General features: G+C 39.2%; 1 protein-coding gene across 12 annotated transcripts; it reads left to right on the forward strand.

Annotated features, from left to right (window-relative positions):
- SLC7A6 (solute carrier family 7 member 6) lies at window positions 1–25,452 on the forward strand. Of its 12 annotated transcripts, none has more exons than XM_085551002.1 (12): window positions 1–88; window positions 846–899; window positions 2,979–3,072; window positions 4,604–5,176; window positions 8,833–8,958; window positions 10,296–10,440; window positions 11,593–11,716; window positions 20,208–20,311; window positions 21,363–21,459; window positions 22,520–22,669; window positions 23,407–23,590; window positions 24,589–25,452. In XM_085551002.1, the coding sequence occupies exons 4-12, from the start codon at window positions 4,645–4,647 to the stop codon at window positions 24,681–24,683; spliced, it is 1,557 nt and encodes a 518-aa protein (XP_085407128.1). In that variant the 5' UTR covers window positions 1–88; window positions 846–899; window positions 2,979–3,072; window positions 4,604–4,644; the 3' UTR covers window positions 24,684–25,452. The 12 variants fall into 12 exon arrangements, 11 of the variants coding, with proteins under 11 accessions (XP_085407128.1, XP_085407126.1, XP_085407125.1 ...); XM_085551000.1 differs by having other exon boundaries at window positions 1–50; XM_085550999.1 differs by lacking the exon at window positions 2,979–3,072 and having other exon boundaries at window positions 1–109.
- Window positions 25,453–26,631: the final 1,179 nt, after the last annotated feature.

Here is a 26,631-nt window from a genome sequence, read left to right on the forward strand (position 1 = left end):
GGGCGCGGGGCTGCGAGGCGGAGCGGAGCGGCCGCCATCGTGCGCATGAGGTAAGGACCGAGCATCCCCGGAGCCGGCAGCAGCGGAGGTAACGCGGGCAGCCGAGCCGGTACAGCCGCCCGGAGCCGCCTTGCGGGGTGGCGGGGTGGGGGCAGCGGGGTGGCGGGGTGGGGGCAGCGGGGTGGGGGCCTCAGCACGCGGGGCAGCCGCAGGTGCAGGAGCCGTGCGGGTTTGTCGCCGGGCGCTGAGGGGCTGCGCTCGGCCCGCCCGGCTGCCGCCTCCGCCCCGAGGCTCCTCAGCGCCGCAATAGCAGCCGGCGCTGCCCAGAGGGCGCGGAGCGGCGCTGAGCTGGGCTCCTCAGGGACAGCCCCGAGCGGCCCCTTGACTCTCCTCGCGCTTCCCGGGCAGCTCCCGCACGCTGCGGGGTGTTGTGACAGCGGACGGAGCCACGGCCGCGCTGCAACGGCCGCCACAGGGACTGAGGTGTCTAAGCGTTATACGGCGCTGTGACTGGCACCGCCGTGGCCTCTGTGCTGGGAGCTGCAGCTGTGTTAGTCCAGACATCCCCTCCCTGCAGCTGCCCCGACCCGGCTCCTGGCTGGGGGCGGTGTGCCGGGAACTCGTGAGTTGCTTTGAATTTCCAGGGAATAAATGGGAAGTGTGAGCAATGCGGAGCCGTAGTGGTACAGTGACGCGTTGTTTTCCACTCGTAGCTGGCTCGGTTCCACAGCTTTAAGGTGGCTGGGTTAGAAATCTGCTCCTGGGGTAGATCTGTATGGAACTATAGCAAAATTAGCTATGTTGTTTGTGAATGGGCTGATTTTCCCTTCGTCTGATGTTCACAGCCGTTCTCAGGGCTTCAGAGCACGTGGGTGGCTTTGCTGAACAGCTTCACACAGGTGCGTATTTACCGATACACCATCGAGTGAATAATTGACCTAGAAATGACTCAGTTTACTTGATAAACACACCTTGCCCTTTCTTGAAAACGGATGTTAGAAGCTCGTTTATTTGATCTGAGGATTGTATTGGTTTATTCGATGTGAAGAATGAGGCAGAAATGGGGTGCTGAGGGAAATGGTGGGGATGGGTTGGGGTTGGGGGTCTGAGTTTAGTGACTGTCATTCTGTGCTCAGGGAGCCTGGGACACTTGGCTGAACAGGTTAAATCTTTACATTGGGGATTACTTTTGTCACAAGGCCTTGCTGGCTGCGTGTGGCCTGGACAGGATTTTTCTCTCCCAGAAGCAATAAGAACCATCCTAGACAGACTAAGCCTTTCCCACATAAATGCTCAGACTGCGAGGTACCTAAATACATGCATTGCAAGGAATAGGCATTTCTGGGACCTTTGCTCTGCTGGTGCTTAACTCCCTGAAGGTGTTTATGTGAGGTTTAGTTCATGTAGTCAAGAGAGCTGCAGAAGACAGAGGCAGGAATACTGGTCATCTCTTATAGTGAACTGGTATTATATGTGAGCGTTTGGTATTGGACATGGGCTCAAAGGTTCCCTCCCATCTGGACAGCCGCTGTCCTGCTGAGTGGGACAAAGGGGTCTTCCTTTACCCCTGTTCTTGAAGGAAGGTCATTCAGTGCTAGTATATGGTTAAAGGCAGGTTAACCTTCATTAGTTCCTTTGGAATGTGGCCACTATGTGATAGGCCTTATCAGAATATCCACTTCTGAAGTGATCTTAATTTCAGATCATTACGTGCTGGTTTCCTGTCAAAGCTTTCTATGTCAATGACACTGTTACTCCTGTAAAAATCCCGTGCAAATCAGCAAAAAGATTCCTCACAGCTGCAACCATCAGCAAAAACAAGAGGTTAAGACTTTGTATTGCACAAGGGTGAGTGGTGAAGAAATACACGTGTTAGCTTATGTGATGTCACAAGCCTGCCTTAGCCTTAGTAGTCCTATGGCAGGGCTTTGGCAGTGTTAGACTTCTGTTTCTAGCTATTACAGAATTGCAGTGTGTTAAAAGATACAATGTTATCCCTCCCTTGTTCTTCCCTTCCAAGCATATATTTTGTTTGCACAAAAACAGTGGCCTTGTGCCGGAGTAATAGATTCTAATATGTGGTTGTTTTCTTTTCTTATATTTTCTAACCTTGAGATCAGTTTCCTCTAGTCTCTGTTCTCACTTCCTTTCTTTGGTGGGTGTGTATGTCTATATATGTGTGTGTATAATATGCTTCCAGTTGGTTGAAACAACTGGCTTTAGTTCTGGTTAAATGAAGTTTGTAAACCAAAGAAACACCCCAAACCTGCCAGTAGTTTTGATTCTCACCTGGTGTAATAAGACACCAGACTCAGTGGAACAAGCAATTCCTGCCCTGAAGGCTTTAAGGGTATAAAACAAACAGGGTTAGAGAAGAGAACCAAGTGCCAAATCTTGAGTGAGCTGTTAAACACACCTTCATTCAAACCTTAAATGTTGTTGGATACCTAAAGTTGTGAATAACAAAAGCAGACTGGGGGAGGAAGAAAGAGTATTAGTAGGAAAGTGAGGCTGGGAGGATACTGTGGTCGTTCTTTCTCGGGTAGGGTAAAGTAGGGCAAGAAACAGTCAAGGTCATCAGTAAGAAAGTTGTGTAGAACAGCAGTCATGTGCTGCTAATTGAGATGGAGGCATTTGAACAGTGATAGGGTCTGTACTTACAGGTAATTAAATTTACCTCTGGACTTTGGACCATGAGGTGAATGACAATGTCTCCATGTAGAACGTGCCTATGTGTGAAAGACTCTCATCTGATTTAATTAGAATGATTCAATTGATTTGAATAAAATAATCAGAATGCCTGATTGTTCAAAGTGATGCTTCCAAACGAGCTGTGCTTTGAAAGGTGTTCCAGGAAGAAATGGGAGTAGAGATTAGAACATGTGGTGTAGCAAATCACAAAGCTGTGTGCTTACATGTGGCATGTTTTCAATCAGATGCTATAGTAGTAGCTATTCTACTCTTCTTTTCCCTGCTAGGATTTCTCCAGAGTCATTTGCCTTCAGGAATATGTCTGCAGCCAGTGTCCTGTCTGAGACAAAGTAGACACTTCAAGTTAAATTTCAATTTCAAGTTAAGTGCTATTTTTGCTAGAGATAGGTGCTCATCAAATTAGAAGACACCTGTGTTGGTTACTTGTCCTGCTATTTTACACATTTATGCTTCCTGACGACTGAATCATATTTGTGTTTGGTTATTATGTTTTCGATTTACCAATTATAACTGAACCTTCTCTTTCAAAGCAAACAAAATAATCTTAAAGCTTACAGGCCACGCTGTTTTCTGAAGACTTTACTACACCAAATAGAGAAGATCAATCAGTCTGTGGTTGCAAATGCATTTGGCAGAAGCAGTGGAAGACAGGTGCATATTTAGGAAGAGTGACTAGGTACAAAGTAGCAAGGAGAACTGGTAAGGACTGGTGAGCTGAACTTGCTTGAAGTTTCCTTTGCAGGGCACACGTATGAGCACACTCAAACATGGAAATGATGTGGATTCCTCTTCTGTAATTAGTTTAGTTCTCCTGGGGGTGAGTTGTTATAGCAGTCCAGCTTTTAAGTTCTGAAAGAGCAGAGTTTCTGGACAGTTGAGAAGCTTTGGTCTAATTAAAAGTGAAATTTGATGGCATGTGATGACATAAGATCTTGAGTTGTATAAATTGATAGAATGTGTATTTAGTAATGAAGCATATTTAGGCTGTTTCTTTAAAATACCTAAGGAAGCAAATAAATGAGATGTTCAACTAAACAGACTGAGGATCTTGTTTTTCATTACTTAAAAGAACACAGCCTCTATTTTGATGTGAAGGAAGCTTGAACATTCACAGGAGTTGAAGAAAAACGATGTTTCAGTTCCTTGTTTGTTGGTTGAAAATAGTCTTTATCCTTTTTGTATCTTCAAAACTAATGAAGTCAAGTGACATCAAGCCAATTTTCCTGTACAGTAATATACAGATGTTGGCTGGGTAATTAAGGAAAAGTCTGATTACTAAGTTTTCCCTCTGGAAAACTTCCTCTAACTGGAAGGTTATTGGAGAAGGCTTAGAAAAAGGAAAAGCAAACTATTATGGGATACAAATCAGCAGTTAGATGAAGGGAATTCTGGACTAAGTGTCTCTTCATGTTGCCCCTGGTAATAGCCTGTATTACATTGATGAAGTGTGCAGTCCTGCTGTTAGATTACTTACAACTTACCTGTGTAAGTGTTGGCATTTGATGGATTTGTTAGTATTGCAGTAAATCTATGTTCATGCTTCAGACTTCCACTTTGGTCTTAGAATGCTTTCATTTATTTGTTTCCTCATTTTGACTCTGCTCTTTCTCAGCTGTGCAGTTCCTCAATTCTGTTCTTTCTACTTATTTATTTTTTCCCTAAAGTTAGAAATTCCTTTCTCTATTTAAATTATGCTGGCACTTGTGTCGTGCTGTCTGTACATTGGTTAGTTTGTTTGCTTTAACTACACATGGATTTCTCTTTGTGTAATGACACATATGAAGTAATAAAAGGGGATTTCACATAGGGTGGGAAGTTGGAAAGAAGGCTTGGCAAGAATATTACATGATAACAATTTTTATCATGATTTCAGCTGTCTCTCTTGTTTTAGATTGCAGTTCGGAGCCGTGGAGAATTCACACCCCTTCCACAATGGGAGAAAGGACAGACTATGCTAAGTCTCATAGCTCACTGGCTGAATACAGCCCCGTCAGTAAATCAGACAAGACAGATCCAAATGACCACTCTGAAATACAGGATGGAAACCAAAACACAATGCAATTAAAGAAAGAAATATCTTTGCTAAATGGGATAAGCCTGATAGTAGGCAACATGATCGGTTCAGGTATCTTTGTCTCACCCAAAGGAGTTCTCATCTACAGCAAATCTTATGGATTGTCTCTAGTCATTTGGGCAATTGGAGGGATTTTTTCAGTCTTTGGAGCTCTCTGCTATGCTGAACTTGGAACTACTATTACAAAATCAGGAGCCAGTTATGCGTACATCTTGGAGTCTTTTGGGAGCTTCATTGCTTTTATTCGTTTGTGGACCTCACTTCTAATTGTTGAACCAACTAGTCAGGCTGTTATTGCAATCACCTTTGCTAACTACATAGTTCAACCTTTCTTCCCATCTTGTGATCCTCCATATATTGCTTGTCGTCTCATAGCAGCTGCTTGTGAGTGTAAGTATTTCTACCACGGTAATTTTTTTTTTTATCTGCAGATAAGCTTCATTTAATCAAATCCTGCTGAGTCCCAGTGTTGCTGTGTACTGAAATGATTTGAATTACACTAGGAAAAACAACTGTTTCCAACATATGAACAACTTAGAAATACTATTCCGTCAGTTGATATGTTCTAATTCAGAAGCAGAACAGTGTTTGACTCTTCCAGGCTGACTTGCCTGAGAAAAATGAAAATAAGTTTGTTTTCCTTCAGAGAGGTATATTAAATCAAACCCTAAGGTATCCTTGGTATGGTCTATGAGTTGTTCTTATGCTGTGAATTCTGCTGCAACTTATTTTTCAATAACTTCTCAGTGTATAAATGATCAGGTCATTTCTCTGGTTGATTTTCAGAAGGTCAGAGATTCACAGAATGGCTTGAATTGAAAAGGGGCATTAAAGGTGACAAGGTGACCTCATTCCAAACCCTGCTGATGATCATTCATTCTGGGTTCTTTATGCTTGTGGTTAACAGTAGCATCAAAAAAAAAAAAAAAAAAAAAAAAAAAAAAAAGGCTTGTACCTATTGTAAAGCTGTTTTGAAATCAGGAAATCATGTGTGCAGATAGAACACTGAAATGTTTGTAGTCAGATAGCTGGTTTGGTTAGTCAGTATAGAGGACCATCATCATATGCTTCAAATCAGGACTGTTTTGCTGTATGAAAATAATGGAACTGATTGTACAGTGTGTGCTTTGACTTTGGGTATTTCATATGAAGTGCTTATTCTACATCCATGTTCTTCATTTCCAGTACACAGTGAAAAATATGTTTTAGGAAGTCTGCGTGGCAACTTTTGGTTACGTACTGTGCAGTGTCACTGCATGTGGAGCCTGCACTCCCTGTCAACCTGATGTTTTTGTCATACAGCTGATAGGGAACTCGAGCTTTTTGCTGCTGCAGGAGGGAGATGTGCTGTTCCTAGTTGGTTCCCTTCTGAGGCAACAGGGAGCCTGTTGAAATAGCTGTGATGTTCCTTGTGTGGTTGTTTGTGTAGAACTGGGGGGGAGGGACCAGGCACAGTAGCAGTGTGTGCTTCCAATAGTTGAGCTCTGTAATTAGCTGTAAACCACTCCCATCTCCATTTTTAGGGGGTTAATTTGTTATTGCTGGGAAAGCACTCATGTGGGCCAAGGGACACAGCAAATGGGAAGAATAATCACATACTTTCTCCAGAAATATCTGTCAGCTTGCTCAACTGTGTTCCCTTCCCTCCCCACCCCCCCAGATGTATGAACACATTTTGCCATGACAGCTTCAGGGCAGGAATGGAGAACCTGTAACATCATGTCCATGTTCCTTGAACAGATACTGTCCCAAGGTATCCTGGCACAGATCTGTTGCTAAGAGAGGGAATCTAGCACCTTTTGTTTTTCTCTTTCTCTTCCCCCCTTTTCCCCCGCCTTTCTTCTGAAGACATGACAGCAAGGTCACAGTCATGGAGATGAAAGACTGATTGTAACAGCCCATGCTGTGGTTTAAATGCTTGTCCTGCCTTGTTCCAGGCCTCTGCTGACATTCATCCCTGCTCTCCAGCTTCATGTGGCTGTTGTTGCTGAAGCCTATGCTGTTCCCTGGCAGGGCTGAAATTGTGTCAGTCCTTACCTGTGGGTAAGGGTAATGCTGTATTAATGAAGCTGCTGGCAGCCAAAGTCTGAATGCTGGTTATGTATAGGTTGTATGCGAGAATAAATGTGCTCGTGGTGGTGTTTTGTACTCCGGTGAGGTCTGTCTTAGAGTTACACAGCAATGTTTGTCATTTGTTTTGGAAATCGGGTTGGCATCTGGTGCTGCAGATCTAAACATGGCAGTTCTCAGCAGCCTTAAGTAGCCAAATGATGTTAAGTTGAAGAAAGCATGAGAGAATAACGTAGGTAAAGGGCATGACTTGTTCAGATTCTTCATTGTTTTCTTTCATTTATCTTTTTTAAAGAGTCCAGAGACAGAATAGCATTTTACCTGGAGACCAAAGCACAACTCAGAATAAGAAAGAGCTAATAACAGTTGCTCCTAGTTGAAAATTCCTTAAAAAATATTTGAGTGCTGAAATACACCCTGTGAGCAAATACTCCGTGAGTAATACCAGTCGTTAACTCTGAAGAGCGGAGACCAAGCAGAGCTGTTTATTTCCTGAGCGTTCTTTGCTGGCAGTGCTGCCTTCTGAAATTTGATACAACTATTTTTCCCCTCTTGCCAAGCTCTGTGGAGTCTGGTTCAGCTGTTCTGTTGTACCCGCACCAGCAGTGAGATCATTACCTTTCTTTTGTTACCTTTTACATGATTACTCTTCTGTTTAGTAACTATGCTCATTATATTTATATCTTAATTGGATCATATTATTCTTGGATGATTGGAAAGGAAATAATTTATCACATCTCTGATTTTGATGTGCTGCCACCTTAATTCTTTATCAAATTGTATTTCTATGTATTAATGCATGTGTTAAAAAACACGTAGCACAAGAAAAATCTGTGGAGATAAAAACTGCAGTAGAACATAACCATGTTTTTGCTAACACTGAGAATTGGAGGAAAATACGTAAGGGTTGGAATAAAATATATAATGATGATGATCTGCATAAGCAAAATGTTCACTGATAGTGTTTTATTGAGTAAAGGACCCTGAAAATACTGAACCTATGAAGGATTCAGCATTGGAGTTCAGGCAGAGGTTGGCTCTCTGCCTGAGGAAAAAGTGAAGTGCTGAGAGCCACGAAAACAATGTATTTCAACAGTAGCTTGAAAAACATTTTTGTGGGAAGTTGATCATATGAGTAAGTTTAGTCAGCTGCTGTTAGAAAAATACTTGTGAAATCTGGAACTCCAGTTCCATTTCAGTCTTGTGAAATAGGTCTGACACTGATTTATTGTGGGGTAGAGGGAAGAATATACTTTGATTACACATTATTTGCCACCAGTTCCTAAAAATACAGGATCATAGAATAGTTTGTGTTGGAAAAGACCTTAAATATCATCTTGTTTCAATCCTCTGATGTAATATTGCATTAGTAATATTGTATTAGTTACATACCACGCCGTTTGGTCAGATCTGTTCTAGTCTCAGTTGTTAATTCAGTATAACACAGCTGGAAAAGTGCAATGAATTGCCTGTGAGCAAGTTCAGTATTTTAAATAGTTTCTGGATGTTGAACTGATCCTCAGAGTTAACAAGGAAGAGGGGAACCTTTTAAAGCACTATTTTAATAATTAACTTAAAGGAATTTTTGGATAATCTTTCATTAATCAGAACAATACTGTTAATAATTTCATGTCTTTGTTTCTCTAGCTTCAAAATTGTTGCAGAATGTATCTGATGGAGGTAACCAGGAAATGGGTCATGTTATTAGAGGACCACAAATGTGAGGAAGGTCTTTCCTTCCCTCTTTTGGAACACTGTGTTTTATGAGCCTTTAAAATGTGTTTCCTCTGTTGTGTGTTTTTTTGGTTTGTTTCCAACCAGTGTGTTTTGAATACCTATATACTGGTATTCTGCTTAGTTTAATCTAAGTAGTAATGTAGCAGGTGAGTGCTTATTGTCTTTGAGAAATGAATTAAATTAAATAATGTTTAAATTGCATTTTAATTTTTTTTTTTTTTTCTTCTCCCCACCCCTAGGTCTTCTAACATTTGTAAATTGTGCCTATGTAAAATGGGGAACGCGGGTGCAGGATATATTCACTTATGCTAAAGTTGCTGCTCTTATTGCCATCATCATAACTGGAATTGTTAAAATATGCCAGGGTAAGCATATAGTCATAAAGCAATATTATACTGTGATAAGCTGTCCTGTCTGGGTTGACTTTGAGCTAGGAGAAAGAAGGTAACTGATTGCTCAGCCATTTTGTGCCATTTACTGCCTGTTATGGGGAATAATAAAGGAAAACAGAAAAATACAGAGCAAGCAAAATACAGTGGGAGTGAAGGAAGCTGTGAACTCCGTGAAAGAACATTTTACTTTGCACTGAGGTCAACTGAGGGCTGTTTTTACAAAATTAACTTTGTGCAGGTCGGAAGGTGACTGAACCTGAAGTTAGAGAGACATGTAAGGACATGTGACCAGTTCTATGTGACAAAAGCTTGTGGCTGTTTTTGTGCTGAAACGCTGAGTTCTGTTACAGCTGTTGGAAGTTAGAAAGTTGATGCCTTTGGGGATTCTGTGTGTGTCTGGTCTGTGCTGGGCTTGTGCCTTCAAGGAGAAAATTCTCAAGCAAGTTTTATTCTTATCCTTTCCCTTGAGGAGGATTTATTACTATACTAACTTCGACATGCTTAGAATAGTTAGATGTAACTTAGAATAAATAAAATTGCCATGCTTCAGGCTGCCACAAGCACCTTTTCCTGGCCATTTGTGTCCTTTGCTCTAAGTGGTTATTGTTGAAATAAACTATTGTGAATGGAGCAAGAATAATGTAGGTGAGCACCCTGCCAGCGTGCTCCATCCTTAGCATGACTGTTTTGCAGGTACTAAGCTTGTTCCATACTAACTACTTCTCACTGGCTCATTTTATTTATTTTCTGCCTACATTTATGTCAAGGGAATAGTGATCTGTGATTAGGATAAAAAGCAGGAAATAGATGTGAGGGTAGATAAGAGGCCTCAAATACTTCCCCGTCCAGTTCTGATGAAGTCTAAAGACTTTGGGATGCGTAGTGCAGGGGACATTTTGTAGTGGCATAACAAGTCACCGTTGTGTTTGGTCTGTATGTGTAAAGTAGTCTGAACATATACAACAGCCATAAGGAGGAAGGTAGTTTTGTGCAGGCACAAAAGAGTGTAGTTATAGTAGTAGTATCATACACAGAGCATAGCTTTTAGCATTTTCTGTGCTCTGCTTAGTCTCATGGCTGAAGCACAGAGTGGAAATGAAGAAAGTATTCAGTAAGCAGCTTTGAAGAAGTTATGATTTGTGAGTTCTTGTGTCTGTGTGTCAAACTGAAGGAAACTACTGGATGTATTTATCATAGAATCACAAGGTTGGAAAGGACCTACAAGATCATCTAGTCCAATTGTCCTTCCATTACCATTGCTACCACAAATCTAATTATCCCACAGCTCATTGTGTCTTCTCTGTATGCAGGATATTCGTCACACTTTCAAAACTCTTTTGAGGGATCTTCTGTTGATGTCGGAGACATTTCCCTCGCTCTCTACTCTGCCTTGTTCTCTTATTCTGGTTGGGATACACTCAATTTTGTGACCGAAGAGATCAAAAACCCAGAAAGGTGAGAGGTTTGAGCTTTCTAAAACCTGGCTATTCCCAGCTGCTCATTTTGTATTTGTCTTTTGCTAATGAGCTCTAAACTTATACAGAAATGAATGAAAACTACTCCATACACTGATGGCGAGGCCATGGATAATCATCAGCTAAGAATTATTAGCTTTAATCACAGTTGTGAGAACTAATGAGTCTAGATCTAGATTGCTATTAGTTGCAACAGGTGTTAATGCTGCAATGTAGTAGTTATGTAAGTCTGGCCTATATTTGTGCAGTAATTCTAATCTAACACTGAAGAATGTTATCTTTTTCATGAATTAATGGTGTGAAAGTGTGGCTGACTACACTAGTCCTGTTCAGTCCTGAGTCTGTAAGCAGACACCTTTATGTTAAAAATAGAATGTCATTTGATTATTATTTTTTGCTTCCTATTATAAGCAACAGCTCGGATTGCTATAGCTGGAAGATAAAGAACGTAAGAATTTTTGTTGTCTTCTTTCAATTCTCCCAGCAGTGGACTTGCAGAATTCCTTCTGTTACCCCAGGGCTCTGTGCTGCACATTTATTTATCAGAAGACTTGTGTATTAAAAATATAAAATAGTGGATAACTACTTACAAATAATATACTTATTACTTATAAATAATAAATATACTTACATAATTGTCACCATTCCGTGTTTTTATTTTAAAGTGAGTGACTGGGAGAGGAAGGCTGAAAGTAGTGCTGTGTATGTCTGGTTTCAATTCCAATCATGCACTTCACACTGCAAGTCTACCACTAAGCCATGTCCATAATCACCAGTAATAAGCAGCCTGCTTAGTTTGTTCTGTGCTGTGATGAGAGCAGATGAAGGCTTTTGCTTTGATGTAGTGGATCTCCATGCTCTCATGCTAGAGCTACAGCATTCTTCAGGGAGAATGAGTGCAGTGGCTCAGAGTTCTGCCCCTTTGGATTCTATCTGTGGTGCTTAACATGGGTAGTCGGAAATAATTTAAGGCAGATGATTTGAAGGTTGTTGTCACCAATCTGGAAACCCTAAAGTTAGGGTGTTGAAGAACATTTCTTCTCTAAGGTAGAAGATGCAAATCAGTGAGATAATTCTGTTACTGAATTTTTCCTTATGCTGCAGGTTTATTTTTTTTTAACTTGTCTTACAGGAACTTACCACTGGCTATTGCTGTGTCTATGCCAATTGTGACTTTCATCTACATTATGACCAATGTAGCTTACTATACAGTGCTGGATGTTCAGGCTGTTCTCTCTAGTGATGCTGTGGCAGTGGTAAGTTGACCGTGTAGCACTTCACTATGTTACTCACCCTTCACTTCTTTGGGATGTGTTTCACATGTTTCTCAAGTGGAACAAAACAGGAAAAAATGTCCTTACTCTTCTGTAATGCTTCAGTGAATACAGAGAGAAGAAAAGATTTGCCATGAAATTTTTGTCTTAAAATAGAAAAGTTAATGAAATCACATGCAATAGTAATATATGAGCAGACTGAATAAAGTAAGCTCAGATACAACTTGTTAATGTGTTTTGCATAGAAGCTAACCAGACTTGTGTGTTTTGAGCTGATTGTAAATTAGACTCATTAGTACATAATGGCCTTTTCTGTTCCTTCATGCTGCAGTATTTAAAAAGCTCAAGGTTCTGTGTGGGTATTCATTGGTGTGATGCGTATCTGGGGAGCAATGTGTTGCATTAGCTGTGACAAAGTTTAGCTTTGCATCTCCTTTCCAATAACATAAATCCATGTCTTCCCCATATTGTATTAATTTCACCAACAACTTTTAATATTTAAAATGTTTGGGTTTTTTTGTATGCAAATAGAAGTTCAAGTCCAATTAAAGTATAAAGCTTCTTAAAATGAAAGCTGGACAAAACATGTTTTATACTCAAAGCTGGTCATTATACAAAAGTGAAGGGGTTTTATTTTGTTTTGCTTCCTTTTCCTGTAGCTGTATTTCTTATTTCTGTATCCTTAAGATTTTAGGGGCAAAATCTCACCGCCTTCCTGGATATTTACACTAGAGGGAAAGAAATAGCCTTCTTCCTCTTTATATTCTCATGTAGCTCCTAAAATTCAAGTAGCCAGATAATGGACAGAGAGAGTTAAATTAATCAAAATAAAGCAAATAGTGCTTGGTTCCCATAAGGGATTACTGTAATAAAAACTGGTTTAGCCAATCAGCAAACTCTTGTCTAACTGCATTTGGGCAGAAGGTTAGGCAAGAGCACTTATTTGATGTATTTAAAACTTGAGTATTGGTGTTTAATGTAAGCTTGCAGAATAGTTAATGGTAAATGTGGGTTGTATGCTGTTGTCTCTAAAGTAGTTACGCAGACATTTATTTCAAAGCATACTGAAAGTAGACAAATTCTAATTCTTGGCCTCTTCTTAACTCGAGTGTAGAAATGGCAAGTTGTCATAAAATGCATCATTAGAGACTTGATGAAACACTTCAGAATGAAACAAAAGAAGACAATGGTGGAAATATTTGAGTCAACATATACAAAGGGATAATAAAGTCCCCAGGAAGGTTTCTGTTGTAGGCTTTGGTAACCCATATGTAGTATCTTTCAGTGACTCTCAATGGTATTTTTAATTCTTCTCCATAATGAACTAATCCAGACAAAACTAAAAGCCAGTACAAAGTTCATTGTCCATCATGACTTCAGGAAAGCAATACAATGCTGTTTTTTGTAGAAGATTTGGAAAATATTTTGCCTTGACAGCAATGAAACTCTTCAGAGCAGGTTGCCCACCGAGAGTACGCTGTGCCTACTGCCCAGCTCCTGGCTGTTGCTGTCACAGAGGGTTTTTGGTGAATGGGTTCAGGAAGACTGATCCACTTTGCTAACTTTGGGGGAAAGGTTCAGTTTGTGGCCTGTCCAGTCTTTGTGGCTGTGCATAGCACGTGGTTGCACTGCAGCAGGAATGAGCAGCAAGATAAAGAAGGGATCAGGGATACCTGTATATTAATATGCATGTGAAACCCAAGGCTAATTCTCTGTGATTTTACTTCTACTTCATGTAGTTATTTGACATGGTTTTAGATCAAAAGTGAGTATATATTTACCTGTGTATATATACCTTTGTGTGTATTTATACGCATATACACTGTAATTTTACATGAAATTGCAGTGCACAGAAATGCTCAGGTCTTCTCTATTATGGGAATCATGTGAAAATGCAAGGTTAAAAAAAAAAAAAAAAGAAGAAGAAAGGCTTAGTGGTAACTTAATCCTCAGTCAATCTAATTACTTGCTGAGATATTAGGTGACTAGAATGTGAATGAAAGTGTGTTTGAGATTCCAGGGGATTTATGGGTAGTGATAATTTTAATGGAACTTAATTGGATGATTGACTTTAGACATCTAAGGCTGAGCTTTTTCATTAGATCTCAGGATTGCCAAATACTTGTGCTTAAAAGTTTAACTAAACTAAAGGCATAAGTGTCTGAAGGCATTTTGCTGAGACATGTTATCAGCTGGCAAGCAGCATTCTGCTGAGTGCCGTTACTTATATGCCTGTTAGAATGAAAAGGTGGAAGTTCAGCTGAACTTAACATATGACTCATTAATGATTCCTTTTTGTTGCTGATACAAATTCAATTGCCCAGTTTTAGAAACTAAATTTAAGCATGGTCTGCTAATATATTAACAATTAATGTGGACCTCAGCAAGGAATGAGGTAGAGTAGAACTGGTGATCTGACTCAAACTCTGTGTAATACTTGCTGATATTTCAAGTTGCAGTAGGTGAATGCAGTCTGTATGCTCTTGGAATATACCTTCTGGTTTAGCCCCTCCTAAAAGGGAAGCTGCCCCTTGTTCTGAGACTTAAAGCTCTTTTTTTGTTGAAGTAACGTGGCAGCAGCTGGCTTAGGAGCCTGCAAATACCATTTGGCTATTTGCTGATCATGTGTAAATCACTTCCTTTCTCAAAGATTCCTGTCTGTTTCAGTTCTCACTTTTGTTTTGCTTTTGCATGCAAACCATCACAGCCATTGCTGTTAAGATCTACGCACATGAAGCAGTTCCTCTGTAGCACACATATAGACTAAAGGGTAGAAATTTTATATCAGTTTCCCGTGTCCTTGAACAGCTGTTTTTTGCAGTTGAGTGCCACAGGAATTTTTGTTCATGAAGCCTCTCACAAGGCTGTACAGCTCAGTCATCTTTATTCCAAATCCACAGGCAATTTCAGCTGTGTCTTTCAATTCTATCTTGTGATTCCAGCACCGATCAGTCCAATTTAACCTGGTGTGCTCATATTCTAGAACAGACTATGCTTTGCTATACCTCCTCCTCCAGTGAAATAGGAACGTGGGAGTCTGTGTGACTTAATGGTTTCAATTTTCCATAGTGTATAGTTAAACAACTTCCTAATCATTCTTTTTTCTGTTTAGCCAGAAATTGCCAAGTCATTATTAGACCCTGTGTGTTACTTCCCTTACTTCATTTGGCCAGTCACTGGCTTCTTTCCTGAAGAGGGAAACCTGCTTGTGTTTAGCTGCCTATGTCACATCCACTGTCCTTGGTTACACTCGCATCTCCCAGTAAAGTTCCTTTGGATGAAATGCATGTTCCGTACCTTATAATGGAAGAACTGTTTATTAGAATCATACAAAGAGATAATTATGCCTCTTCAAATGATTCAACCAACAGAATGGCGGATGAAACGACAGGAGATCTGAACAGTTTGTTCTTAAATGTCTTTGTGTCACCTTTACAATTTTCTGCCTGTGTTCCCAGTTGATGTTCTCCCTTTCTCCTGCCTTTATAATATTCAGCAATAAATCTAACTTAGTCAAACTCAACAGATGTCATACAGTATCTTGACAAATGTGATCTATGTCAGTGAGAAACCTGATGTGCTCAGTGGCTTTTTTATTTGGGCAGCTTCCTGATTGCCATAGATCATGATCTTTGTTTCCCTTAGGAATTAGCCCCTTAAGGGCCTGGGAAGCTGAAAACTGAGAAAACAGTTCAGATTACCCAATCTTGTAATGCAGGGATGTGTTCATAGTCTGCCTCAAGAGAAAAGTCATAACAGAATTAATTGCACTTCATAGATACTAGCCAGACTTCTCATCTCTTTCACACGATATGTGAGGTAAATTTGGGCAAGAATGTTGTAGAACCAAGCCTGGAAAAACTTGCATGTGCAATAAGGTCTTGAAATGAGCTATTTAAAGAGGCCCCGTAGCTGCCTTTTAAGCCTTCCTAATCAAAGTACCTCATAATCTTTCAGTGTAGCTTTGTATGAGTTTCTGGTTCCTGTTAGAGTACATTCTCTTTGCATTTATCCACCTGCTCAGTGCTGTTTTTCTGACTTGCCAGCATTGTTTGCAGCTCAATGTGCTCTCAGTGCAGTCTGCCATTTTTCACGTGCACTTTTGTGTGCAGCCAAGTATGATGAAGTTCTCATCTTGTGGTTCCTAAAATAAATGTGGGTCTTTTTGGTTGTCCTGTGTGCCTGAACTACTGGGTGTGAGGTGGTATCCCCTGTGTTTTGTTGTGGCAGCTCTTTATGTGGGATAACTCCTGCTACATTTAGTTTAGAGCATTAGTATAGAGCTACTGTTTGGGCACTTAAAAGGATAGAAAGTATTCTTGCAACCATTCACTGAGTCCCAGTTGATGATCATGAGATCAAACTAAGACAGGTCAAAAATGTAGTTAAATTAGTCATTCATGTCTTTAGACAAAGCTGTATTTCAGTTTTCAGTAGTTCTTCTGGGAGTAATATGTAACATTTCAGTTGTGAGGAAACAAGGGCAGTCCAGCTGAGAAGTGCATGGCTGGGAGCACCTGACTTTTTCCTTCATTATTTTTCCTTGTTGGCCATTTGGGAAAAAAATCAGAATGAAGGAAGTGATTCTAGGTGCATGTCTTTCTACACTGTGTGTGTATATATGTATATCTTACATGTCCAATGTATGGGAGAGCATAAAAAGACATTATCTTTGATTGCAAGTGCTGTATAAGCCATTACATTCTTTTATGTTTCCTAGCTATTAGAAGCAGTTGTAGTTGAAGTCTGGGCTACAGGGCTTGACAGACTATAGCAGAGATGACAATTTAATCTCTTAATCCTTCTTGCTCTTTAGACTTTCTCAGAAGAAACCTGAGAAGAAATCCATCCCCATAGTGGTGGCTTTCTCCTGTTATGGTGGACTAAATGCTTCTGCTATAGCTGCCTCCAGGTAGGCTCCTCTGTCATCCTCCACATACCCTTCCAAATGCTCCATTCTTTCCCCTGCTGCCAGCTCATTTGTTTGTATAAATGCACTTCACTGCTCCCAGAAGTAGGGGTAGTTGGTCAGATGCTCAGTTCAGAGCCCAGCCCTAGCTCTTTTATGGAGGACTCATGGTTGGAAAATTATGGTGTAAGCAGAAAGCAGCCGCTAACTCTTCTCCCTTCCTTTTTATCTTGGCATACTGCACGTGGTATATGTGCTTCATTACTTGACTGTTTTTTGTACTTTTCTCTGCCCTACTTTCTTACACAGAATAACCATCTGATATGCATGCAATTGAATGCTTATCATGGCCGCTTTTACTTACTTTTCAGTAACATCCTTTGCTAATGAAATACCATAGCATAGCCTTGGTGAATACATTTCTTAGCATCTGTCAAAATAAAGTGTTGGAGGATTTACTAGCATGTAAGTGAAGGATAAAAGTATGATCTATGTATTAGTACTAATGTAAGAACTTGGCTAATTTTTTTAGTTATATTTTTAACGTTGAAAACAAGATGAGTAGAAAACCTGCACAAAACCTTTGGGTCTATACCTGCCATGTTAAGCTAGGCACTATCTCTAGAAAGTTCACTTCGGATACCTTTCAACTGAGCAACTTTGTTTTGCTGAAATGTCATTTAGCAGACAGATCTACTTGGCAGACCAAGCTGAACTTCATAGATCATTCTGAATTAAAATAGTCTTTTGCCTGTTCTTACATAGTAAAGATAAGCTCTTACTGTTAATGCTCTACCTTCTGTTCTCTTAAGAATCCCAATCAGGGCATTAGAAATAAATCAGAAATGGTAGTGTTGGTAAAGGTCCTAATTAGGTTACTCTCTCTCAAGGGAGCTGACCAGGAAAACTAATGATTTAGCCTTTGAGGTGGATCAACAGTTCATACATATCTTAGAATCACAGTCTGCTTCTGGAATACACTGACTGTGTAACATCTTCATCTGCGTATAATTGGTGGAAGTGATACCATAGCTTTGCCTTAATGCTCTCTGGGTTTTACTGCTCATATGACTGATTCCTGTTTTTCAAGATGTGTGAAATAACACTAGCGTATCTTAGAAAGATAGGATGTATGTGATAGGATGGAAATGGACTTTGAGTTAGCTTCGTGTCTGGCATTCTGTAATGGCCCTGTACTGGATGTTCCAAAAGGAACTGGAAAGCACTTACAAAGAACAAACACACACCTGCCTTCTGGGGAAGAAGATTCTCCAGCTGATTTGCATTCTGTAGCATAAGATTACATCATTATGTTTTCTTTCTCTTTTTTTAACTGCAGCTGTTAGTGTTACTTACCTCAATGCTTATCATTTAAGCAACCTTACTAAACAACTTAATTCTTTAACATCATGTTGAGTGAGTTCTGTATTTTACCTTTGCATATTTAAAACAAATCCTCTGGCAGTTATAAGGCTGGTATCTAACTTCACTTGCTGTTTGGCTTTGGAAATGAGGCACTCCGGGCTTAAATATCATCCTTTAAAGCAGCTGAAGACCTTGTAACAGTTGTCAGAGTTTTCATCATTCTTAACCTGCTCTGGAGAAGCTGTAATGCTTTCACTGGGTTATTACAGAATGTGTTCTGCTTTGTGAGATGAGTTTTGTCAGAGCTGCATTTAGATCTGATAAAGATCTGAGAGAAGCACTAAATTCTTGTAGTTAATCTTGAGCTGCAAAAAATCTTATATATTACTAATGTAAGTTATTATTTGCTTCAGTGGACTGAAAATGAGCAATCCACGGTACCCGATTTTTATAACTTCCATGGGAGTTTGTGTGCATGTGTTTTTCTTTTCCCCTGTGTTGATGCTGCATTTTGAGGGAACATGTGCTAGTGTGTCCAAAAAAGGAGAGGTCAGGAGGAGCAGTAAGAATTATGTTGACTATCACAGTTAGCTTTGTGTCTTTTGGCAGTGCTCTCATTGAAGTGAGTACGTACTTTTGTGCTGTCCCTTAGCAGCAGGAAATCCTATTGTCTTTGAGGTTGAACTAATTTACACAAAAGGATGGAATACATTTTCCTTTTTAACATGGATTGTAGTGTACAGCTAGGCAGAAGGGGATTCTGAACCTTCACCTGGATGGTGTGCTGAACAAAGCACTTGGTCAGCCCAGACAAAAAACAGGAAACTTTTACTGACATAAAACCAAAACTTGGCCAGTTAATTACTCTCAGACCGAAGCTATATGCAGAGTTTTGTTTAAATAAATAAATCAATCCCTCACTGCACCAAATAATAATAAAAAAAAATCAATTGAATTTAATGTAGGTTTTATCAACCCATTCCAAAATCATATCATAATGCATTGCTTTTGTTAATCTTGTTCTTGGAACAGCTAAGTCAAAAATTGACTGCTGTGAAAGCCAGCTTTATGTTCTACAAACAAAGGCCAATTCTGAATTGTAACTCACTTTAACTGGACTTCCTTGTTCATAAAAAAAGAAAACAAAACATGGTGACAGTAGTAGTTCCAAAGGGAGGCCAAGGAGGGAGATGGTTGAATGTATCAGGATATTAAAAACTGATCCAAAGGAAAAAATCTTGTAGTAGAAAAGATAAATCCACAGAATGCTGAGCTAGATTATAGGCTTCTTGTGTCTGATGGTCTTGAAAACAGTTAAGAGAACTGAGGAATTGATCTAGAGAGGCTCGTAAGATGTGTAAATGACTGCTACCTGCTGAGATGTAGGGTATTTACTCTGTGTCCTACTACCCACAAAATCTTGATGGTGGTGTTGTTTTTGAATACCACCGATGTGTAAGTACATCTATTGCTGTTCTGTAATGATTTAGTGCTAATGCAGACCTGATCCCATCACTACTTTGACTGTTAGTTTGCATCAGGAAAAGAAATAATGGAAGTAATGAGCTATCAGTAGTTAGGATGCAAATCACTATCTGTTTGCACTGTGCTTCTCAGATCACTGGTGTTCAGTACTTCTTGCTACATGTTTTGAAATCATGAGGCTTCTGGCTCCTTAGTTTTGGCACTGTGTTATGGAAGGTCACATCACAGCTGGCCTGCAGTATTGCCTAGCACTGCTAACAAATGTCTGTCTGAAAAACTACTTCCTCTGTTAACCAATAGCCTTGTTGTGAAACTAGAGCCCAGAGGTCCTGATGACAGAGCTAAAGGGCAAAAATGAGTTGCATAGGAAATTAGAAAAGCAAGAGAAGAAAATAGTCGATAAGCTATGCCTGAGCTCATTAATAATGTTAGACACAATCAGATGTACTAAGATTGGTGAGAAAATTGTAAGAGCACTGCTGTCTTTTATAAGAATTATTTTGTGAACAGAGAATGTCAGTCCAGGTGCTTGGGTAAAGAGTTCTGCTCTTGTTTAGAATGAATAATGAGAAATGCTGTGTGCTGCATTATGGATTGACCCTACAAAGTTTCTATTTTTTCCATATAACCTTACAGCAAAAACTTTGATTACACTGATTTAACTTTGACTTTGTTACAGATATTTTCATGTTTGTTTGTTTTTTCTTTCATCAGACATTTGCTGACGAGGTGTTTGGTATCTTCAGTTGGACAATTCCAATTGCTGTAGCCTTCTCTTGTTTTGGTGGACTTAATGCCTCAATTCTAGCCTCATCAAGGTATCTCTTTTTGTTTACCAAGTGTTCTTCAGTATCTTGTGTGTTACTGTTGCACTAGTCTGAGAGGGGCAAAAGCAGTGTTGTACTAGAACCTGTAACAAATAGCTACATTAAAATAACAGATGAAATTAAACCACAGCGTGGGTTTATGCAGTGCTGCCCTAAGCACTGCCTTACTCGTCCAAAATGTCTGTATCTGTGGTGTAGAATACAATTAAACGTCAAATGAACATTGGCTATGGGGTGAGTTCTCATGTCTTCTAATTATTTGAATTGAATTATCATCCACTTTACTTGATAGAGTTGTTACAGCAAGTTCTTGCTTTTCAATGTATCCACTTTGAACTTACTTTGTACTCTTAGTACCTTTTTCTCCAAGTAAGAAAGTTTAGAAAGCTGTTGCTATTAAGCTTACACCCAAAAACATAAAATATAATACAGAATCTTTTTTCCTGATTACTGATTATAGGCGTAACTACTGGTTTTAAAAAGATTCGTTCAAGCATTTTAACATCCTTCCACTTCACTGAATTTACGCAGTGTATCTACAGAGAGCAAATATGATCTGGTGAGATCACACAGAGCAATTCATGATTGACAGTAAAATCAGATATGATTGGTTTATGACCAGACCTCTAAAAAAAACCACACTTAACTATATATAACTATGCACTCATCTCTTCTGGTTGTTGCTGAAAACTGTTCTGCTGTGAACTGCAATGTTTTCAATAGTAGCTTTTAGAATTATTATTATTTTTAATAGTGATAGTGCTTTATTTCACTTTTTATAGACTTTTTTTATTTTGTATGGGAGATGGCTTTCTAAAAAGTGATCGTTAATGGCACGTTTCTAAAAGCTTTTATCTTTGAACGATTGTTGTAAAGTACATCTTTACAAGGGAGGCTGAGTCCATTTTCCAGTTTAAAGTATGAAAACTTAGTGGTATAAAAATGTATTTTGAGTGGTATTGATTTCTTTCTGTAATTTGTCTGGTCTTATGGCCTCAATATGTACTTTGTGATCTGTTTGTTTTTTTTGTTTTTTTGTTAGGCTGTTTTTTGTAGGTTCTCGAGAAGGTCACCTTCCTGATCTGTTATCTATGATCCATATAGAGAGGTTCACACCTGTGCCAGCACTGCTCTTCAATGTAAGTTACTTCTATTTTCAACAGTCTAAGTGAAATTGAGACAGCCTAGATCTGCATTAATTATATAAAAGAAAACCTTGTTTTTATGTAGGCCAGAATGAGACAATAGGGGAAATTCAGTTCAAAACATAGTGACAGTCTCAAAAGAGTTTCTTAACTGAAAAAAAGAAAATCACAACCTGCTGTACTCCTGTTATGGTCAGACAGATCAGTCTAGTGGAAGGGCAATACAGGAGTGTAATAGCAAAGAGACAAGCCCAAATGGAATGATGTTACAAAGGAAAAGTACTCACATGGCTTTGAAGAAAGATCTCCAACCAAAGATCCTTCCCCAGTGGCAGTCAGCCCTTAAATGAGGTCTAAGAGAGATGCAGCCAGGCTTCACCCCTTCCTGTCACACAGCTGAAATGCCTTCACCTGTGCTCCCAGGGCTGAGTGGGTCCTTTCCCCAGGTGCTCAACCAGTGTTTCAGGCCATGACTCAACAGTTCCCATACAACTAACAACAAAGAAAGTTGAGAATGACTGTGATTGGATTCTTTCGTTGGGTGACTCCTGTGTAAGATCTGTTAGCAGACTTATTTCCTCTAAGCTAAATACAGATAAAACTATTCATAAAATTAATATGTGGCTTCTGTATGCAGAGTCAACCAAGGATGAAGATTCTATCAACTGTAAAAATTCAGTTACTGTATAACCTAACTTGCTGATAAAAACCTCTAATGGATACTAAAGAGTTATTACAAACTGATATGGAGATAGAAATTATTTCTTTTAATCATGGCCAGATTGTAAGAAGCACTGTAGTTGTACTACTGTCTCCATGGGAAACATCAGTAAATCTCAACAGTGGGAATACTCAGAACTAATTGTTCAGTTGATAGCACAAGAGTCAGATTGACTGTCATCATGGTGATTTCTGAGACTGCAGAGTTTGAGGGAGGCATAAATTCGTACTGAACACCAAGGAGGGAAGGAAGGTGTTAATTTAATGCAAAAGCTGCATAAATTGTGTGTTTTAAACTTCTCTTGTTCATTCCAGTCTTATTCTTTTCTGACAGTGTGCTATGACCCTAATTTACCTGGCTGTGCAAGATGTCTTCAAGCTTATTAATTACTTCAGTTTCAGTTACTGGTTTTTTGTTGGTCTGTCTATTGCTGGTCAATTATATCTACGTTGGAAGGAACCAAATCGACCCAGGCCACTTAAGGTAAAGATTTACTTAATACAGAATTGTTTAAAATCCCTCCTTTTTCCGTAACTTTAATGCACTAAGGTCTGTACCATGCTTGTTATGCCCAAGGCTTATAAGTTGATCAGGACACAGAACTTCTTCTATATTGTCCTGTGAAACAGCTTGTTAGCCAGATGAGAATAAGTAGGTGTCTTAATAGCGTGCTGTATTAAATTGTGTGTTACTTCAGTCAGCATCACATCTCTGTCAACTGAAAAATGTCTCAGTAGGCTGATGTAGGGAACTTTTTTTCCCCTAAAATAATTTTCATTGCATTAGAAATCCCAAGTTAGGAATACTTAAGTTAATTCTGTCACTGTAGGCCATACTTAATTCTTTTGGTGTTTCAGTTTAATATGCAATCCTCTTATCATTTTCTCCTACCTAAGGTTTATATGCCTTGTGAGAAAGTCCTTCATGTTTCCTGAGATTGATTTGTTTAAAAACAGTTGCTACACATTTTCTTTGGACACAGAGGACTTACCGTACCTTGTTTTGCCTTGTGATTTTTAGCAGCAGTTCTCTTGAAGAATTCATACTGTGTTATTGGTTTATTTTTTGAAATGGTTCTAAATAATCAGATGTACAAAAGGAAGAACAAACAATTTCACAAACAGGGGTTCAGAGAGAAGAGGTTATAACTGTCAACAAAACACATACAATTGTAGAATACAGTTAACTCAATAACATTGTGTTATTTTTTCTGTCTCCAGCTCAGTGTGGTTTTCCCAATAATATTCTGCATATGCTCAGTATTTCTCGTGGTTGTGCCACTTTATAGTGACACCATAAATTCGCTGATCGGAATTGCCATTGCTTTATCTGGGATTCCAGTCTTTTTCCTGGGAGTCTATTTACCTGCATCAAGGAGACCTCGGTTTATCAACAAGATTTTAGGTATGTTTCTTTATAGATGTAGATGATATTAGGAAAGAGAAAAATGTAGTGGGTGAATCTGAGTTTGTTGATGAGAAGAGTTGTGGTGGATTGAGTCCAGCTGGCTGCTCAGCACCCACAGAGCTCCCCACCCTCTGCAGCAGGATTGGGGAAAAGGGTAGGAAGAAGGGAAGCAAGAAAGCTGTTACTGACACTGTTTTAGTCACAAATCTAAAGCATGGCACCATATGGTCTGCTATGAGGAATGCTATCTGCATCCCAGCTAGACCTAGTGAAAGGGGATACTGATTTTATGTTTGCTTATACGTTCCATTTTTATTCACTCTCCCTACAGATTTTGTCCTCAGTTTTTAAACAGCCTGGTTTAACCTAGCACATGAGAAGTTTTTTCCTTAGTTTAGGTTGATTAGTGTGAAAGGGCTGGATGTTCTTGGCAATGCAAATAAACTGTCTTGCTGTACTGTATCAGGCATTTAAAGATGCTGTTCATGTCAGATACAGATTGAATTTTCCTTCAATTGAATTACTGCAGTTAAATGATTCATTTCTTTCCAGCACTGCATCGTTGTAGTTACTGAGAAAACTGTAACAAGGGATGCAGGAAGGAAGTCTATAGCATAATCTTGGGATGTAACAGGATGTGGTGCTGCAGCAGTTAATGAATATGTAAATACTTAATAATATTGTCACTGTATTTTGTTTTGTTTCATTTTTTCCTACCAATTTTACACTCTTAGTTAGAGGGGAAAAAAGATTTTACTTCAGTAACATGGTAGAGTGCTTGAGGGGAAAAACAGCCTGGGCAAGAGATAATGAAATCAACAGGACCGCTTTAAATATTGTTTGAAAATACTGAGTGCTTTCTTTTCTGGTTAGTACTTCCCTTAACAGAAGTGAGCCAGCATTCCTGATGATTAACTGTCCTTATTCGGATACATGTTGTATAATTACAGTTGAGATAGGCATCAGTTCTGATCTATCTTTTATTTCCTCTGCAGATGTAGTCACACGAAACATGCAGCTGCTCTGTTGCTGTGTTTTAACGGAGATGGACACAAATGAAGAAAAGAAACTAGAAAACAAATCTAACTAAAATTTGAAAGCCACTGTAAGAACAGGAAGGAGAGTAAAGTGATTACAGCAGTGAAAGGGAATAAACGGAACTGGGAAAAGTGGGAAAACTGTTTCTACTCATCTCTCAGAGTACTTGCAGTTAGAGTCCTGCGTAGACCATGCCCTCACGTCATCTGCTTGCACTGAGATGTATTTTCAGGGCAGGTTTTTATTGGATAATTATTACCTACTCATTTCAGGTACAAAAGCTATGCGTAAATACTCTTCATTCTGAATTTTCTTCAGAAATGCTAGTAAAATGGTAAGAGCTAATGGATCAAATGAGATTTCTGCAGAACCTGCAAGTGAAGTAATGCATTTTTAACTGAACTGAAAATCGCTTTGAGTCAAAGGACCGGAAGCCATTTCCAGCTTATGATGGAAGTTTGCATGAAATGATTTGCTGTGCCATCTCAGTTCTTATCCCAGAAGACAACTGGCCACATCACACCATGTAATTTGTCATTACTAGCAGAAAAATGAATCAAGTTGTGCTACTATGTTTAAAGACTTCTATCCCTTCAAGAGAAACTTACTGTTTCCATACGCTACATGGAAATGTGGTATCTATCTGTGGCAAGAATTTAATTAACAAAGCAACCTTTCAAATGATACAGATTCCTTGATGCTGAAGATTTGATTTAGGATTCAATGATTGTTTTCTTTCTTTCCTGTCAGGTTGTTAGTAGAGTCATCTACACGGTTATAAAGAACTTTAATAATTAAAATGTTCAGTCTGAAGCTTGTAAGCATTTGTTTCTGAACTGTCTGCAAACACACATTTGCAATATTACTTCAGTCAGAGAAGTCCCCATCTGAATTTCATTGTTGTTCACTAGAAAACGACTATCCATAAACTCACAGAACAGACCACTTTTCTTTTATAGCAAATATAATGGTCTGAGGCAGCAACTATATTTTGAAAACTAAGTGGCAGGAAAAGAAAATAAGAATGAAACCAGGAAACCAGGAAGGAGTAGTAGTGTCTTACAGACTGATGCCAGTCAGTAGTATTTGTAACTAAACAGCTCTAAGCCTAACAATAAGATGCTGCTACTGAACTTTGTTGTACCAAAGGGTAACATGAAGCTGCTGTTCAGCCAGCAAAGCAAGATACCCTTCAAAAAACACTCATATGATCTTAATTCAGAACTTTGCTCTCAGCTGAGTTTGTCCATGTGTACAGTTATTGTGCATTTAAGGTGAACTTTACTTTGCAACCACAAGATTATTGCTAGAAGCCTTGTCTCCTTCAACTGCTGCATGTTTCCATCATCTCCTTGAATAATAGTGAGTATATATGGATTCTTGTACTGACTTCTCATCCAAGGTTATCTTAAACAAAAAGCTATAGATAACTGCAAGTTGCAGAAAATGCAAAATAGACTGTGGGCTATTTTCAAGAAGCAGCATTTGTATATAAGGTTAAAATTCCAGGTGAGGAAATTTGAACACAGTTGGAACAGAAACATGCAGGGTGTTCTTGCTATTTCATTTAAAAAATAGCATTTAGCTTTCTTACTGCAGCTGTTTAGTCTTATGTATGATTAGTATGTATTAACAGTGTTTAAATTAAGAATCATCTGTCCAATTGGCAGCACAGTTTTAACAGATTAGGATTGCAACAGTTTAATAGTCACAGTATCCTTCCTGAAAAGAAATGAAGCATTTTGTCTCCATTACCTTGCGATCACCATTCAGAACTAATAGACCACAAAGTCCCCGCTGCACTTACAGCTCATGACTGACGTTGATCTAACATCCCATTAGCCATTCATTATGGACTTAAGTAGGAGAGTGTTGAAATACTTCGAAGTGTCTAAACAAGTAACTGTCAGGTTTGGGAGATACTTGTTACAGAAGCGACTGCTATACTGAAGGAGATGTTCAGTATTGCAAGATTGATTTACCGTTAGGGATCAGCCAGA

This window comes from Coturnix japonica, chromosome 6 (assembly GCF_054131305.1).
Source record: "Coturnix japonica strain WE chromosome 6, WE-NBRP24, whole genome shotgun sequence".
Classification (NCBI taxonomy): Eukaryota; Metazoa; Chordata; class Aves; order Galliformes; family Phasianidae; genus Coturnix; species Coturnix japonica.

Excerpts from the sequence above, each read along its gene's own strand:
- SLC7A6 (XM_085550999.1), top strand. The coding sequence starts at position 4,645 with ATGGGAGAAAGGACAGACTATGCTAAGTCTCATAGCTCACTGGCTGAA. Across the intron at positions 5,177-8,832 it reads CATAGCAGCTGCTTGTGAGT|GTCTTCTAACATTTGTAAAT; the intron begins GTAAGTATTTCT and ends CCCCACCCCTAG. Across the intron at positions 10,441-11,592 it reads GAGATCAAAAACCCAGAAAG|GAACTTACCACTGGCTATTG; the intron begins GTGAGAGGTTTG and ends CTTGTCTTACAG.